At 48.5% G+C, this 14980-nt stretch overlaps 6 protein-coding genes across 6 annotated transcripts; 1 reads left to right on the forward strand and 5 right to left on the reverse strand. All coding sequences in view use genetic code 12, as the record gives it.

Moving 5' to 3' along the window:
• Positions 1 to 113: 113 nt before the first annotated feature.
• On the reverse strand, positions 114 to 2489 carry LODBEIA_P22140 (uncharacterized protein; the record flags this gene model as incomplete). Its single annotated transcript, XM_066972189.1, has 1 exon — positions 114 to 2489. The coding sequence occupies one exon, from the start codon at positions 2487 to 2489 to the stop codon at positions 114 to 116; it is 2376 nt and encodes a 791-aa protein (XP_066829152.1).
• Positions 2490 to 2845: 356 nt separating this feature from the next.
• LODBEIA_P22150 (uncharacterized protein) lies at positions 2846 to 4264 on the reverse strand (the record flags this gene model as incomplete). The annotated part of the gene is made up of 1 exon (XM_066972190.1): positions 2846 to 4264. The coding sequence occupies one exon, from the start codon at positions 4262 to 4264 to the stop codon at positions 2846 to 2848; it is 1419 nt and encodes a 472-aa protein (XP_066829153.1).
• A 168-nt stretch (positions 4265 to 4432) lies between these two features.
• On the forward strand, positions 4433 to 5176 carry LODBEIA_P22160 (uncharacterized protein; the record flags this gene model as incomplete). The annotated part of the gene is made up of 1 exon (XM_066972191.1): positions 4433 to 5176. One exon carries the CDS (start codon positions 4433 to 4435, stop codon positions 5174 to 5176), a length of 744 nt encoding a protein of 247 aa, XP_066829154.1.
• Positions 5177 to 5291: 115 nt separating this feature from the next.
• LODBEIA_P22170 (uncharacterized protein) lies at positions 5292 to 6674 on the reverse strand (the record flags this gene model as incomplete). Its single annotated transcript, XM_066972192.1, has 1 exon — positions 5292 to 6674. One exon carries the CDS (start codon positions 6672 to 6674, stop codon positions 5292 to 5294), a length of 1383 nt encoding a protein of 460 aa, XP_066829155.1.
• Positions 6675 to 7673: 999 nt separating this feature from the next.
• On the reverse strand, positions 7674 to 10223 carry LODBEIA_P22180 (uncharacterized protein; the record flags this gene model as incomplete). Its single annotated transcript, XM_066972193.1, has 1 exon — positions 7674 to 10223. The coding sequence occupies one exon, from the start codon at positions 10221 to 10223 to the stop codon at positions 7674 to 7676; it is 2550 nt and encodes an 849-aa protein (XP_066829156.1).
• Positions 10224 to 10885: 662 nt separating this feature from the next.
• LODBEIA_P22190 (uncharacterized protein) lies at positions 10886 to 13606 on the reverse strand (the record flags this gene model as incomplete). The annotated part of the gene is made up of 1 exon (XM_066972194.1): positions 10886 to 13606. The coding sequence occupies one exon, from the start codon at positions 13604 to 13606 to the stop codon at positions 10886 to 10888; it is 2721 nt and encodes a 906-aa protein (XP_066829157.1).
• Positions 13607 to 14980: the final 1374 nt, after the last annotated feature.

Below are 14980 nucleotides of genomic sequence, written 5' to 3' on the forward strand. Positions count from 1 at the left end.
ATAGAACAGTAGATACAACCTCTCTACATCTTTCAAAGTGGTTTAAAGTCGATTACGCTATTCCCCATCAAGAAGATGTTCCTAACCATTCTTTTAAATAAAAATTTGCCTATCTAATCAAGACCATCTAAATACGAGCTCAAATCCTTGTACTTTTCGCCGAGGGAAGTCTCAGCCAAAACCACCGTCGAGTCACCTTCCATTTCACCACCATCGTCTTCCTCTGTCCTACCTCCCTTTTCAGCATCAACCGGCAGTTTCATACTACTGCTACTGTTATCGGTCGACCTCTTGATATTATACCTGCTAATCGAGTGACTCGAGTAGAGACTAATACTGTCGGATTCATCAGTCAAATACGCATTCAAGTTGAGCGAACTTGAAGAACTGGGGATTCGTGAAAGGCCATAGCCAAAGCTATTCTTTCTCTCCGAGGGAACTGCGCCGGCATTTGATTGATGAGATTGCAATTGCATATGCAATTGCAGTTGCAGTTTGTCCTTTGAACCGGAAGTGAATATCGACGGTGGTGCCAAAATACCATCGTCGTTCGCTGCGTCGATATCAGGTGTAGAAAGCGACTTGATTGTAGGTTGTTGGATTTGGCTCTGCTTTGCATGTTTTTTCCTATTCTGCTGCTGAGACTCAAAGTAACGAGCACTGGGACTAAAGACCATCTCCTGGTTGCTATAGCTGTTGAACGGCGAGCTTTCTCCAATAACTGCAAACGAGTCATTGACTGGTGTCAACGACACGTTGCTCTGACTTGGAGTCACAATATTGGGAGGGAGCAAGTCACCAGAGGGATGTCTGCCCCTGGTGGGGTCAAAGATCATTGGTTCTGAACGGGACCCACTAACGGGAGTCAATGAGTGATCACTGCGGCTCAGAGTCACGGTGTTTTTGCGAGAATTCGTGCTTGAAAATGTATTACCATTCCGGTTGGGCGAGTCCAAGTCGCTTGTATGGGCGGTGGATGTCTTTGTCATTCTCAAGTCTAGCGGTTGAGGTATGTGTTTTTTCGGCGGTTGTTGTTTTTGCTTTTGTTTAGCTGCAGTTTTGTCTAACGCGGAAAGAATGTCTGTTGTGTCAATCGGATCAACTTGAGCTTCAGCCACCACTGGTTCTTCCTCGTCTTCGTCTTCGAGACTTCCCATTGATGACGAGTCGTCCAAATAAGAATCGAGTAAATCGTCCACATGTTCCAAGTCATGGTAATCCTTGGCAACCACGAGGTGCACGTCGTTATTCATCAGAGGTAGCCTCTTGGGCAACTGCGGTTTCTCATTTGTATTGGAGGTCGACTCTCGCAAGAAAAACTTTTTGATTCGTAAGGACAAGGGCATGTCACTATCGGCAACCTTTTGAGACTCCTTGCGGTCGGCATCATTAAAAATGGCCGTGTTAAAATTGAAAAACTTTTCCTTTTCCATGGGACTCAAGTCAAACGTCGTGAAAGAGTGCTGCTTAACCTCAGCCAAACTGATTCGCTCGTTGGGGTCTTTCTTCAACAACAACTTGACCAAGGTCTTAAATTGGGCCAACTCTTCAATGTCCCCCTCGGTGACTCGCGACGTGTGTTTAATCTTGGGAAAGCGTAGCTCCATATCCACAATGTTCTTGGAAATGTCAAATTCATTTACCCCGGTAAAAGGCAAGCTGTTGAACATGAGACAGTACATCGTGACCCCTAGACTCCAGATATCGATCCTGTAGTCAATCTTGATCTTGTTCATGGCGTGGTCCTTGTTGGTGATCATGGACATTCGATTCTTGACAAATTGGCACAACTCGGGCGCGTAGAACGCGGGCGTCCCCATAGTCTTGGCCAACTCCTTGGAGTCGTTTAAATTGTTTTCCAAAATGAGACTCACGCCAAAATCAGAAATCTTGATGATGTTGTTTTCGTCAATGAGCAAGTTCAGCGGCTTCAAGTCTCGATGGATGATGTTTTTGTACGAATGGAGATATTCGAGCCCATTGACGATATCGCGCAAGATCTTGTTCAAAGTCAACGGCGGTCGATGCTCACGTTTGGAGTATTTCTCGTAGTAATGATTATAGTGCTTCCAGTCGACCTCGCCGTATTTGCAGTACTCCAAAACGAGCAAGATCTTGTCAAACTTCAAGTCGTCAATGACAGTGTGCAATTTGACGACATTGGGGTGCTTGCATTGCTTCAAGATGCTGATTTCCTTTCTAATCTTGGTGACGTTGCTTATATACGACTTGGCAATGAGTTTGGCCTTGTCGATCCTGTTGATGGTCTTGATTGCAACAAACTGTGGAGCCAGCAGCGCGTTTGCCGGCTTCGCTAGCGAGCTGCCGCTATTGTGGCCGCCGCTCGTGTCATTCTTGTCTATCACTTCCCCTAGTAGAACCTTGCCGTATTGCCCCTGGCCTATCTTCCTGATGATGCGGTACTTTTTGTTGATGATTTTCTTCTTCGTTTTCGGGTCGATTTCGATGCTCAAACTATCGCAGTCCATACTTGCGCTCTCTTTTTTAACCTCTCTATTCAATAAGTTCTTATGTCGTCTTCTTTTTCTTTATACGCCGCGTGATCATCACTTTTGTTGTATGCCTCTATTTGCGTGGGGTTGAAGTTGCCTTGGTTTGGGGAAGTGCTAGAGACCGGAAGGCCCTCGAGAAATAAAAATAAAAGTTGAAAAGGAGAGAGAGCGTTCGTTAGCGCATCGGTGCATACTTTCTGGTCCCACGATGACATGAAACCTCGCCAGACATGGCATTAGCTGCAATTTCGTCCCTTAGTTCATTATTACTATTAGTATTGATACAGTTGATATATAATGTATATGGATTTCTGATTTCTAATCGCCCAGCCTCATTCGTTCTCTTCGTTCAACTCCTTGATGATCTTGTCTTCTTCTTCCGTGAGTCCCGTGATATCGGGGGGTATTTCGTACATTTGCACCGAAGGGGCATGGTTTAAATAGCGGATCTGCTCCATAATCTCTTGCTTCACACTGTCGAGGTACTTTCGGCTGTTTTTGTTATCGATCCTTCCTTCCAACTGCGGGTGCAACGAGTAATCGGGGCCAAACCACTCATAGGTGGGCAAGTAGTTTGGAATCTTGTGGTCGAGCGTCACGTCGTTCAACACCGAGGTCTCGTAGCACCATAACCGGCTCACGTTTCTTGGCGTGTAGCCGCCCCCGCCCAAGACAAGCATCGGTATGCCAAAGCTCTTGATGAAATTGACACATTCGCCATGCGCCTGGATGTTCAAGTTGAAACAGCCCAAGCGGTCGTACCCCAAGGAGTCGGCTCCACACTGCTGCACAATACACGTTGGCTGAAACTTGGTGATCAAGGGCTCCATAACCAGCTTGAACAACCGCACATAGCTCTCGTCGTCGATGCCGTCTCGCAAGGGCACGTTGATTGCAAAGTTCTGGCCCTTGCCAATGCCAACTTCATCGACGGAGCCCGTCCCGGGGAAAAACTCGCCGTTATACTTGTGGAAACTCACCGTCATCACCCGGTCAGTAGTGTAAAACGCTTCTTGCACACCGTCGCCATGATGTAGATCGATATCGATGTACATCACGCGAGGATGCACCCGCAATAGATTGATGATACTCAACACGATATCGTTGACATAGCAGAACCCCAGCGGCTCAAACTTCTTTGCGTGATGTAGCCCACCAGACCAATTTATCGCGATATCCGACATGCCACTAATCAACTTGCGCGTGGCGTCCAAGGACGCACCGGCGTATATCGCCAGGTAGTCATACATCCCGTCAAATATGGGACAATCGTCACCAATGTTGAACTTGGCGAGGGCCTCATCGCCCAAGCTTTTGCATGTTTCCGGGGTAATCGACTGAAGAAAATCGATATAGTCTTCCGAGTGGAACTGGAGGAGCTCTTCTTTTGTAGCCTTGCGCGGCGTATATAGGTCCATTTTCTCGTATAGTTTGTACAGGATGACCAAGTGGTCTGTGAGCATCAACCGGAACGGCTTCATGGGATGTAGGGCCCCGTAATGATATCGACTCACCTCGGGGTTGTAATGGTAGGAGACATTGACTGTTGATGTTTGATTGGGGTGATATAGCGGTATGTGGTCTTCTGTCACCTTATCGACAGTGAATGTATCCGTTACACTCGTAGGTACCGAGACCGCCTCTGCCATGCCTAGACGTGAAGCTGAACTTGAGGCTGAAGCTGAAACTGAAACTAGAACCGAATCCGAAGCTGGTGGTTCCAGGAAATGCAGCTGGTTGTTTTCAACCATTTCATTTCATCGTGGTCAATGTCGCATATTTGCATGTCGCGGAAATTTCCACGCGACATGCGACACCAAACAGCCACCAACCATTTCGCCACTACAACTTCAACCACCACCAACTAACATTCACCTACCCACCCATTGAGTTTACCAAACCAACGTCAATTTATTCCAATGTCAGGATCTGCAGGGTTTGACAGACACATCACGATCTTCTCCCCCGAGGGCCGTCTCTACCAAGTCGAATATGCATTCAAAGCCATAAACTCGTCGAATATAACCTCAATGGGGATAACCGGCCAGGACTCCTCGGTGCTCATTTCGCAAAGAAAAGTCCCCGACAAGCTCCTCGACGCCAAGACCATCTCCTATATTTTCAAAATCACCCCTAGCATAGGTATGGTTGCCACGGGCTCGATTGCGGATGCGCGTGCTCAAGCCATGCGTGCCAGAAGCGAAGCCACGGAGTTTAGGTACAAGTACGGGTACGAGATGCCCGTGGAGAGCTTGAGCAAGAGAATGGCCAACATCTCGCAGTTGTATACGCAGAGAGCCTATATGAGGCCCTTGGGCGTCGCTTTAACTTTTGCACAGGTGGACTTTGAAGATGAAGGTAAAGGGCCGCAAGTTTTCAAATGCGATCCCGCGGGGTATTATACCAGTGTCAAGGCCGTTGCCACGGGACCGAAGCAGCAAGAGGCCACGACGTATTTGGAAAAGAAGTTTAAGAAGATTGACGCCGTCAAGGGCGATTGGAAAGAAACGGTTGAGTTTGCTATAACTGCATTGAGTTCCGTGTTGGGCACAGATTTCAGAAAGACTGACATTGAAATTGGAGTAGCGACCGAAGGTGAGTTTAGGATCTTGAGTCCCGATGAGATAGACGAGAGATTGGTCGCCATTGCTGAGCAAGATTAAAGGAACCGCCCTTCTTCTTTTTTGAGTTGTTGCTGCTGCTTTTAAAAATATACAATCCTTTACAGAACACCTCGCGAAAAACTTCAAATCAACCCTTTCCCTAACTTTATTCTACCTACCACACGTATGGAATAAACATGTAAGGGCAAGCTTTCAAATACCTATCCCAGTCCTTGCCGTATTTCCTCTCGCATTTTCTTTGGTCTCTATATGCTCTGTGGACCAACACGATAAAGAAAAACAAGGGGAAAAACCAGGGAAGTAACGATTGGGTTCCACATACCAACGCCCAGGTCAATGTTTGAATGTAATCGGCCGTGTAGTGCATCTTTCTCGCGTAGACATACCAGCCATCGGTCAACAACACCGAGCCATTCTCGCACTTGATATACTTGGGATTGACCAAATCCGAGTATGGCAAATATGGGAATGTCTTGCGGATACCCGTAATACCGGCCATGGTTCTTCTGAAACTGTTCTTTTGACGGTTACCCGTGTCGAAAAAATAGTACGCCGTAGTAATGGTGACAAACAAAAACGCCATGTAAGGGGTAGACCAGTTGTACTCCAGCGGGTCATGATAGGCAAGGAACAAGATGCATTGGCAATAGGTAAAGGGCACACCGGCAATGTTCCAAAACAACAACATGAATCCAAACTTTTCATAGGCCATGTCCCAGGTCGGCACAATCAACTCCTCCCCTTTGGCGCAGGCATTGGCGTATAGCCAATGCGCGTATAACAAGAACAACGCCTGGGGAGTCACGTAGCCATAACGCTCGTACTGCTTAAAGCACAACCCCAAGCTCAAAAAGAACAAGATGAACCAGGGAATCCGCACTTCGAAAAACATCTTCAAGTCCAAATACTTGCCGATTCTGGGGTTCAACGGAGCACCAAGAAACATGTCGTAGATGTGGTTACCAGTCATGCGCTGGTAATCATGCAATTTGTACAAACTAACCAAGTAAATCAACACCGACAACACAATCCCATAAGCAATCGCAATGGTCATGATCCTGCCCAAGTTGTCCAACATGTAGTAAACAGGAATCAACCCGGAAAAATGCAACGCCAACATCACCGCCACACTAGTGTAAAACGACCATATCGCATTGCAAAAATAGGGCAACTTTTCGCCGTTGCGGTGTGCAAGCGGCTGCCCTTTAGTCCACACCCCGGGCAAAGTCAAGTAGAACACCCCTTGGACAATTATAAACTGGGTGAAATACATCCAGGTGGCCAAAGTGGGCAAGCCGTACATCTTGAACAACTCCCACAACAAGATCAAAAAATACCCCCACGACTGGTCCTGCTGCGGCCATGCCAACTTACCTTGAAAATACTCGGCACTGAGCCACATGTACCACATCAACAAGGGGAACCCGACAATCATGCCCAAGGCACCAACCGGCCCACCAAACTCGTACTCGATCTCTTCCTTGGCCAAGTAGCCGGGCTTTGGTCCAGCGGCTGTAGCTGGAGACTTTTTCTTCATTGACACTACTTATTGAAACAGAAAACCACCTCCTTCGCTTGCTGTCGTGGTTGAAAAAAGAGTGTGGGTGGATCTGATGATGTGTTTGTTTCCACTTTGCTGGGGCCGCAAAATATCTCTCTGTATAAATACGTTGATAATTTTTTGCTGCTTTGTTGTGCTTTTTTGGCAGCAAATTGGGGGAAAAGGGGAAGAGCAAGCTGGGAGATTTTCCAGTCGACAAGCTGAACTCAAGGTAGGAAGAGGAGTCAGCAAGCGACAATAGCGGAGATTGACCAGCCAGAGAGGGTAAAGCTGTACACGTCAGATGCTTGAAAGTCGGGAGATTTTGTGCTGGAATTTGAGATGTCGAGTGCCCGTCGTGCGTATCGATGGGTGAGAAATACAGGTTCATGCTTCATGCTTGAAGCATGAAGCATGAGCCGTGAGGGATGAAGCTAAACGAGGGAAGAAATGGTAGACCCTCTGGATGACTGTGAACGAACTGCCGGCTGTTATAGAGTTCAATGGCTGTCGTGGAACCGATACCCACTGGCATCAACTGACAGCAACTGACACGGCACATGTTTGAACACGGCTCAAGAAAATCGGCACCGCGTCGTGCTGAGTGTTGGGGAGAGCTGCTGGCCCTTGCTGCAACAAGACTCGGGGAGACTTGAGAATACAGTATTGAAAAGTGGGCAATTATTCCCGCTCCCATCCCATTCACTGAAACGCCCTTTTCACCTTTGTCGGTGCATTGACAACCCAGCACCCGAATTTGCATGTGCTCGTTTACAGGCCGCCAATGTCCTCTTGTACGAGGGCACGGGCCAGCCGAGGCCAGCCGAGACCAGCCGAGGCTTCACTCGCCCCAAATTTGCGCTTCGCTTGGCCCCCGACGGCCACAACGCGCAAATTTTGTTCTCGCGTCGCCACAACCAAACATAATACAACATGATACACCTCACACCAGGCAAACATGTGCAAAGGGTCTATAACGTGCTCTATATATTTTTTCTATGCAAAAGGTATAATGTCAATATTACTAACTTCATCACTCTCCTCATCGCGCAACTCCACATTACCATTGGCGACCTTTTCTCGTTCTTCTCTCGCCTTGGCCCGCATCTTGCACACATGATCCAACGCCATCATCGAACTGCCATTGCCAAACTTGACCAACAGCCTGAAGTACAACTCCAACTTCTCAAACTCGTCGTCTTCGCACCTCAACTTTGAGCACGCGCGGTAGCAGCTCTGCACCATCATGGCCCGCGCATCAAACAACCGTTTCAGCGTGTAGTAATGTTGAGTCTCGACGTAGATGTCACTCGGATCCAGCGCGGGCTTCAGCTTGATGTAGAACATGCCGTTGAGCAAGCGGATCTTTAATTCATTCACCAAGGGGTGCAGTCGAGCAAGCTTCATCAAGCCGCGCGTGGTGAACAACTTGAGACAGAATGAGTCCACGTGGATCTGTTCCGATAGGTCGAACCAGGAATAGTAGATTTGCTCGCCTTGGGGTGTAAGTTCTTGGCCGTAGCATGAGCTGGGTAGATGGATCTTGTCGGGTTTGCTATAGTGTGGATGCGCGGGTGACGTCAGGGGGATCATGAAGTTTTCACGCTTGACTCCGGGGACAATCTCATTCTGTCTCGCTGAGTCGATAAGCGACATTATGTGAGCGACACGAGTCCCCGATATCTGTGAGTAATGATCAACACGATGATGATCAGCAGCATCATGTTTCTCCTCTTTGACGTGCACTTTGTCGTTGACATTGTTATCCTCACGCTTGCTGATGCTATCTCGCAAAAGATCCAAACACTTGGTAAACTCGTCAATCAACTTCACCACGTAAACACTGCATCCAATATACATATTGAACTGCACCAGCCGAGCACGCACATGCAGCGGTATCGGCGGAGACGGGGGCGGCGTAATCAACCCAATACGCAATAACGCATCATGATACTCCTTGTTCTTCTCGCGGTTGAAATAACCCGTTTGGAGCCATAAATAACCCATATCCAGACGGTCAAGCTCAGCGTCGGTCTTGATGATGTCGCTCACGGTGGAGATGTTTTTCTTCGAGTACTTTAACGTGCCACCGAGGGGGTCATTCAACTCGGCTACGGATTCAATCGCAAAGAACCAGACGCGGGCCAACGCTAACCCGTCCGAGACGCATTTGGCGTGACTGCCGCCGTGGTTCTTCTGGGTGATGTCGGTGTATTTTAATAGCAAGTCCTTGACTCCACGTAGATGGGTTTTCCAAGATAAGGCTCTCGATGGGGGAAGCCGTTGCGTCTGCTGCTGCAGTTGCTGCTGCAGTTGCGGCTGGTTTTCCACCGCGGTGTTTTGGAAATACGCCATTGCGGTGAATGTCAGCGTAAGCACAAGGATAGTCAATAACAACTTCTCGATATCATTCGCCAAAGCTCGCGTGTTGCTGCCGTTACTGCCACTGCCGCTGTTACTGGCGCCACCTTCCTGGGGAAACGCCTCGCTCAACAATTTCAACGTGACACTAGTATACTTGGCGCTATTCTGTTCATGAATAACCTTGCGAGTTTGGACAAATTGGAAAGTGGCAGAACACAGCAACAACAGCGTAAGCAAATACGAGCAACCCTGGCTGTATTTCAACAAGATCTTAACCACTTCGTTACTCTCAATGTCCTTGGCAAAGGGGTACATATGATACAGCAAGTCCAGATTAGTCATTTTGTTCAAGTAGGCCTCGTGGGGGCCCGTCAAGTCGAAATTCTTGAGTGTCAGCTCAATCAACTCCTTGTTCGACTTTAGGGGTTCATCATCCACGAGCGGACCGCTCTTGACATACATGTGTTGGCTGAATTCCTCCATGGGAAAATCAGCAAATGTGGTGGTGGCAGTGGTGGTGGCGATGCTAACATCGTCTGAGCTAGGGTACCCCAATCCATCAACATCATGACGCACCCGGTCAACACCCACCAGAACCAGTGGAGATGATCTTCTAGGCCGCAGCACTTCATCAACACGGCCCATATCAGGGACGAGATGATCCAAGCCGCACGGCTTCCCCAGATACAACTCCAGCCCCAAGTGCAAGCCAAGCCCAAACACATCAAACGTGTCATGCACCAACAACCCGGCATCGCCAAACAAACCACGCACGTCATCCGCGGCGACATCGCCCCAATTCCCCCGGTCGTCGGCGTCATCATCATGGAGAAACTCCTGGTCTGCGGGCGACAAGATATCGGCGATCTTGTACCTGCGCAAACCAACACTCGAGTCCAGCAAACTCGACGCATGCGATCCCCGCGCGGCATCACCATCACCATCACCATTACCATGGTGGTTCGGATGCACCAGAGCCGACGCTGGACCCAGCACGCTAGCCCCGCCACCGGATACAGACGGCAGTCCGCGCAAGTGGCTAACGACTCCACTCATCTCATGCCCACCCTCCCCTCCTCCATTACCTCCATTACCTCCACCGTATCGGAACGGTTCGCGAGCATGGAAGACATGTTGATGCAAATACCCCCTTTCACCCTCGTGACCCCCTCCCACGCTCATGCTCCCGCTCACCCCACGCCGCAAAGCACCATCCACCACCATCGCGTGATTTTCCCGATCCCGTTGTGTGGAACCAGCAGAGACATACACACACAGCTTATTCAACCGCGTACAATTGAAACAGAACGGCTTCTCCTCGCTGCACTTGATGCGCCGCCGCTTGCACTCCCTGCATCCGCCACGGCTGTACTTCCGCTTCTTAATGACTTTCCCCCCCTGCTGTTGCAGCGTGCTGTCCATTATTCAAACGCAAATATCTGAAATTGAAAAATTTGGGGCGGTGTTTTCTATATATTGGAGTATGTAGAGTCCGTGTGTGTGTGTATGTGTGTTTCTGAAATTCCGTTTTCTCGCGATTTCTCGGTTCTTGAAATTCTCACATACTTCCACTCCTGTAAAGAAATACTGTGGTCCTGCCCTACTCCACGATATATCGACACAGGAAAAGCAATAGAATTATGTAGATTCAATTGAACTAGTTTCCCTGTGTATGTGGGAGATGTGGCTGGAGAGAGTACCTAGCAAGATATACAATGACTGTCCACTACAACTCGCGAAAAGCTCTTTGTTAAATCTCTGTAATACTAGACAGTTATATAAAATCAAGAATCTTGTACTATCAACACGTTTCTACTCCTGCTGCTCCCACGACTCGCGTGCATTTACAAGTTTGGTTTCTTGTCTCCAATCAACTTGATAGCAGCATTGTTGATAGCGATAGTACCTCTGTCAATAACGTGCGTTTGGAAAATCACATTCTCACCCTCTTTCCAAGCCAACACTCTCAAAGTTTCACCAGGGAACACGATACCAGTAAATCTCGCCTTAATCTCATCAAACATGCCAAACTTGTCGATAAGGACCTTGGCCGACAAGCCGTAGGTGCACATACCGTGCAAGATTGGCTTGGGGAATTTGGCACCCTTGGCAAAGTTGGGGTCAATGTGCAATGGGTTTCTGTCACCGCTCAATCTATAGAGAGCAGCAAGGTCCTCGCTCACGGGCACATCAACGGTGTAGTCTGGCTCACGCTTTGGCGCAGTCCATGGATTGGTGGCAAAGCTTCTTCTCTCACCATAGGTCTTATTGTCGGCTTGACAGTTTCTAATGAAATAGGTGGCTTCGTTGGAGTAGATTGGAGCACCAGTCTTATTGTCAAGAGACTCGGATCCGTGGACAATGACAACGTTGGAGCCCTTTTGGGTGGTTTGCAATGGCTGGAACGAGGTCTTGATTTCACCCTCGGTTGGTGGTGGCCATTGGTGCACCTTGATGTAGTGCTCACCGTGCAACAAAAACATGGGGTTAAAGTTTCTCAAGTACTTGGCAAACGAGTTTTGAGACTTGCCCGAGTTAAAAGTGATCAAGTGGCCAAAAGTTGGAATGACTTGAAAGTCAGAGTCGTTTTCATAGACATACTTCAATTGCTTGGTGGTGGCACCGAGAGCAATGTTGTAAAGGATAACGTCTCTGTCGTTAAATCTCCAAACTGGGTCAGCTTCTTCTTCACCCTCTTCGTCTTCATCTTCTTCATCACCTTCATCTTCTTCTTCTTCATCTTCATCGTCGTCGTCGCCGCCAACGGCAGCCAAGATGGCCATTGAGGATTCAGTAGTCGATTTAGGATTCTCAGTGTCCTTGTCGAAATCAACAATTTCAGCCAAGTGGTCCTTGATAAACTCAACCGTGGTTTCAGCATCTTTGCTAACGGCACCCTTGGCTCTTTGCCATCTGGTGTTACCAATCCAACCACCACCAGCTTCAAAAGTCTCACCGGTAACTGGCACATTTTCCGAACCAAGGAAAACCAACAAGGGAGCAACTTGATCAGCATGGTACAAGTTCTTGTCTTCTTCTCTAAAGACGGTCAAGGTCATTGCGGTTTCAGCGTGGGGAGCAACAACGTTAACCTTGATATTGTTCTTGGCACCTTCAATGGCAAGAGTCTTGGTCAAACCCAAAATGGCAGACTTGGCTGCGGAATAGTTGGCTTGGCCAAAGTTACCATAGATACCCGAAGTTGAGGTGATATTGACAATTCTACCATACTTCTTCTCCGACATGATGGGAAAGGCCAATCTGCACAAGTTAAAAGTACCCAACAAGTGCACGGCTTGCACTTGGTCCCACTCGGCTTTGGTCATCTTGGCAAACGATCTGTCTCTCAAGATACCGGCATTATTGACAAGAACATCAATAGTACCATAAGCTTTCAACACGGTTTCCATAATAGCGTCGGCCTCGGTAGCAACATTGTGGTGGTCAGCGGTAGCTTCACCGCCAGCAGCCTTAATTTCTTCCACAGTCTTGGAAGCATCCTTGAAGTCGTTAACAACAACCTTGGCACCATACTTGGCAAACCACTTGGCATACTCTTTACCTAAACCGGCACCAGCCCCAGTAATCAAAACAACTTTATCCTTCAAGGAAACAGTTGGAGCACCCGACAAGTCATTTGGTCCAAGTTCTCTAGCAGCAGCGGTTAATGAGGTATAGTCATTCAACATCTCTGGGTGTTGGTTCTTCAACAACTCAGGCTTGTTCGAATCGTCAAAGTCGAGAATCTCGTTAAACTTTTTAGCCACCAATTCAGCGGTAAAAGTTTCATCTGGCTTAACAATGATACCTCCCGATCTTTCCCATCTGATTTGAGCATAAAAGCCCGCAGCAACTTCAAAAGTCTTACCGGTCAATTCATCTTGAGCACTGGCCAAGTACAACACCAAGGGAGCCACTTTTTCAGCGCCCAATTTTTCCAAAATCGGCGGTGGCAAAATCGACTCCGTCATTCTCGATCTGGCCAAGGGGGCAATGGTGTTGGCCTTGATATTGTACTTGGCGCCCTCTTTGGCCAAAGTCTCGGCAAAGCCAATCAAGCCCGACTTAGCGGCAGAGTAGTTGGTTTGGCCAAAGTTTCCATACAAGCCAGCAGGCGACGAGGTATTGACAATTCTGCCGTACTTTTGCTTTTGAAAGTATGGCCAGGCCGCCTTGGTCACGGCGTAGGCACCATTCAAATGGACGTCGAGCACCAACTTGAAGTCCTTTTCCGTCATCTTCTTGATGGAGGAGTCTCTCAAGATCCCGGCATTGTTGATAACCACGTGCACGGTGCCGAAATTCCTCACGGCGGTCTCGACAATCTTGTCGCCGTCGAGAACATTGTTGTAGTCTGCAGCAGCAACACCACCGTTCTTCTTGATCTCGTCTACAACAACATCGGCCGCCTTGGAGCTTCCACCTTGGCCGTCCAAGGCGCCACCCAAGTCGTTGACGACAACCTTGGCGCCCAACTTGGCAAACTCAAGCGAGTAGTATCTGCCCAAGCCACCGCCGGCACCAGTGATGATGACAACCTTGTCTTTGAAATCTATCTTTGACATTCTTCGTGTCTAGTGTGTGTGTGTGTATTGAGGAAAATTCAATTTGGTTGTAAAAAATTCCCCTGGGAAGAAAAAAAAAAGCAAAATTGAACCTGTGTGTGAATTGAAAAAATTCCTACCCTGTGTATATAGAATGGATCCTCTTACTTTCTTTCTTTCTTTCTTCAATCTCGACAGGATCTGATTCTAGTTATGAACGTAGAAAATGAAGTAGAAGGAAGAAGAAACTCAATAAATCTGGGGAACAGCAAGGGGGGGAGGAGGCGGCGAGGGAAATTGACTGCTCTTATATATAAGATTCCAGCGAGGATTGGACAGTAGGGAGAGGTTACCTCTGGGGGGGGGGGGCCGAAACTACTACAACGTTAATATTGCCAACATTTTGCGGGGGTGGAGTTAGGGACAGAAAGGCAGAGAGTGCGTGCAAGGCATGAAAATGTGACAGTTGAGGGGGGTTCGTGCGCCGGTGGCATATTTTCCGCATCTGTAGCCTGTGAATTTTAACACCGGCAGCCACAACCCACCGCCCGCTACTTACTGCGACACACACTATAGATGTCCAGCATTAGTGGGCGAGCGCGCGCAGACAGAATGCGACACACACTAGAGACAGCGTGGAGAAAAGATACCGAGGATGATCTGAGAGACAGATTGGAAATGCGCATTGGTTTGCTCCTCTTGCCCAAAGCTCCGCAGCGTCTCAGCGCCGACGCAGAGAGAGCTGTTTTTTTTTTTTACGTCTGGAAGCACCGCGAACAGCTCAGAAACAAACGCAACCCGAGACCGAGGAGCCGGCTTTCCCTCTTGCCTCTCGTATGAGCATATCGTGGAGCCTCTCAACGGTTTCTTTTCCGCCTTCCCCTTCACGCGTCGCCCTGTTTTTACCGACACGTGGTAGCGCGCTGAAAAATTTCCGCTGCAGCAGAAAACAGCGACACCCGCGAGGAGAAGAAGCTCGGTTGAAACTTGGGATTGCTCTCGCTCACGTGTCGTGCAAAAGCAAACGCGACACTGGCTTTGAGACATTGCGAGAGCCTAGACGATTTGTAGGAAATTCGTGCAGTAGATGGTCCAATCATACGAGAGCATAGCGTAGTTTCCACTTCTCCGTCTCCCGCGCGTCTACAGAGACCCCGGAGTAGAAATTACACGAGGCACTCTCTATTCTAGCCCTCATGACGGAGTAACGGGCCCTCTGCTTCAAACCGGGGGAGGGGTGCAGATTCGCGTTCGCTTCAACCGTTCCTCCTATCCCATCTGCTCAAGGTCTCAATACCAACACCACTCCTTCCTAACCAGATCGCACGCAAACGCAAACCACACACCATCTCCTCCCTCTACAACACTAGCGCCACTTCCAACCCAAAAACAGAG

Source organism: Lodderomyces beijingensis (assembly GCF_963989305.1).
Source record: "Lodderomyces beijingensis strain CBS 14171 genome assembly, chromosome: 3".
In the NCBI taxonomy this organism is placed as follows: Eukaryota; Fungi; Ascomycota; class Pichiomycetes; order Serinales; family Debaryomycetaceae; genus Lodderomyces; species Lodderomyces beijingensis.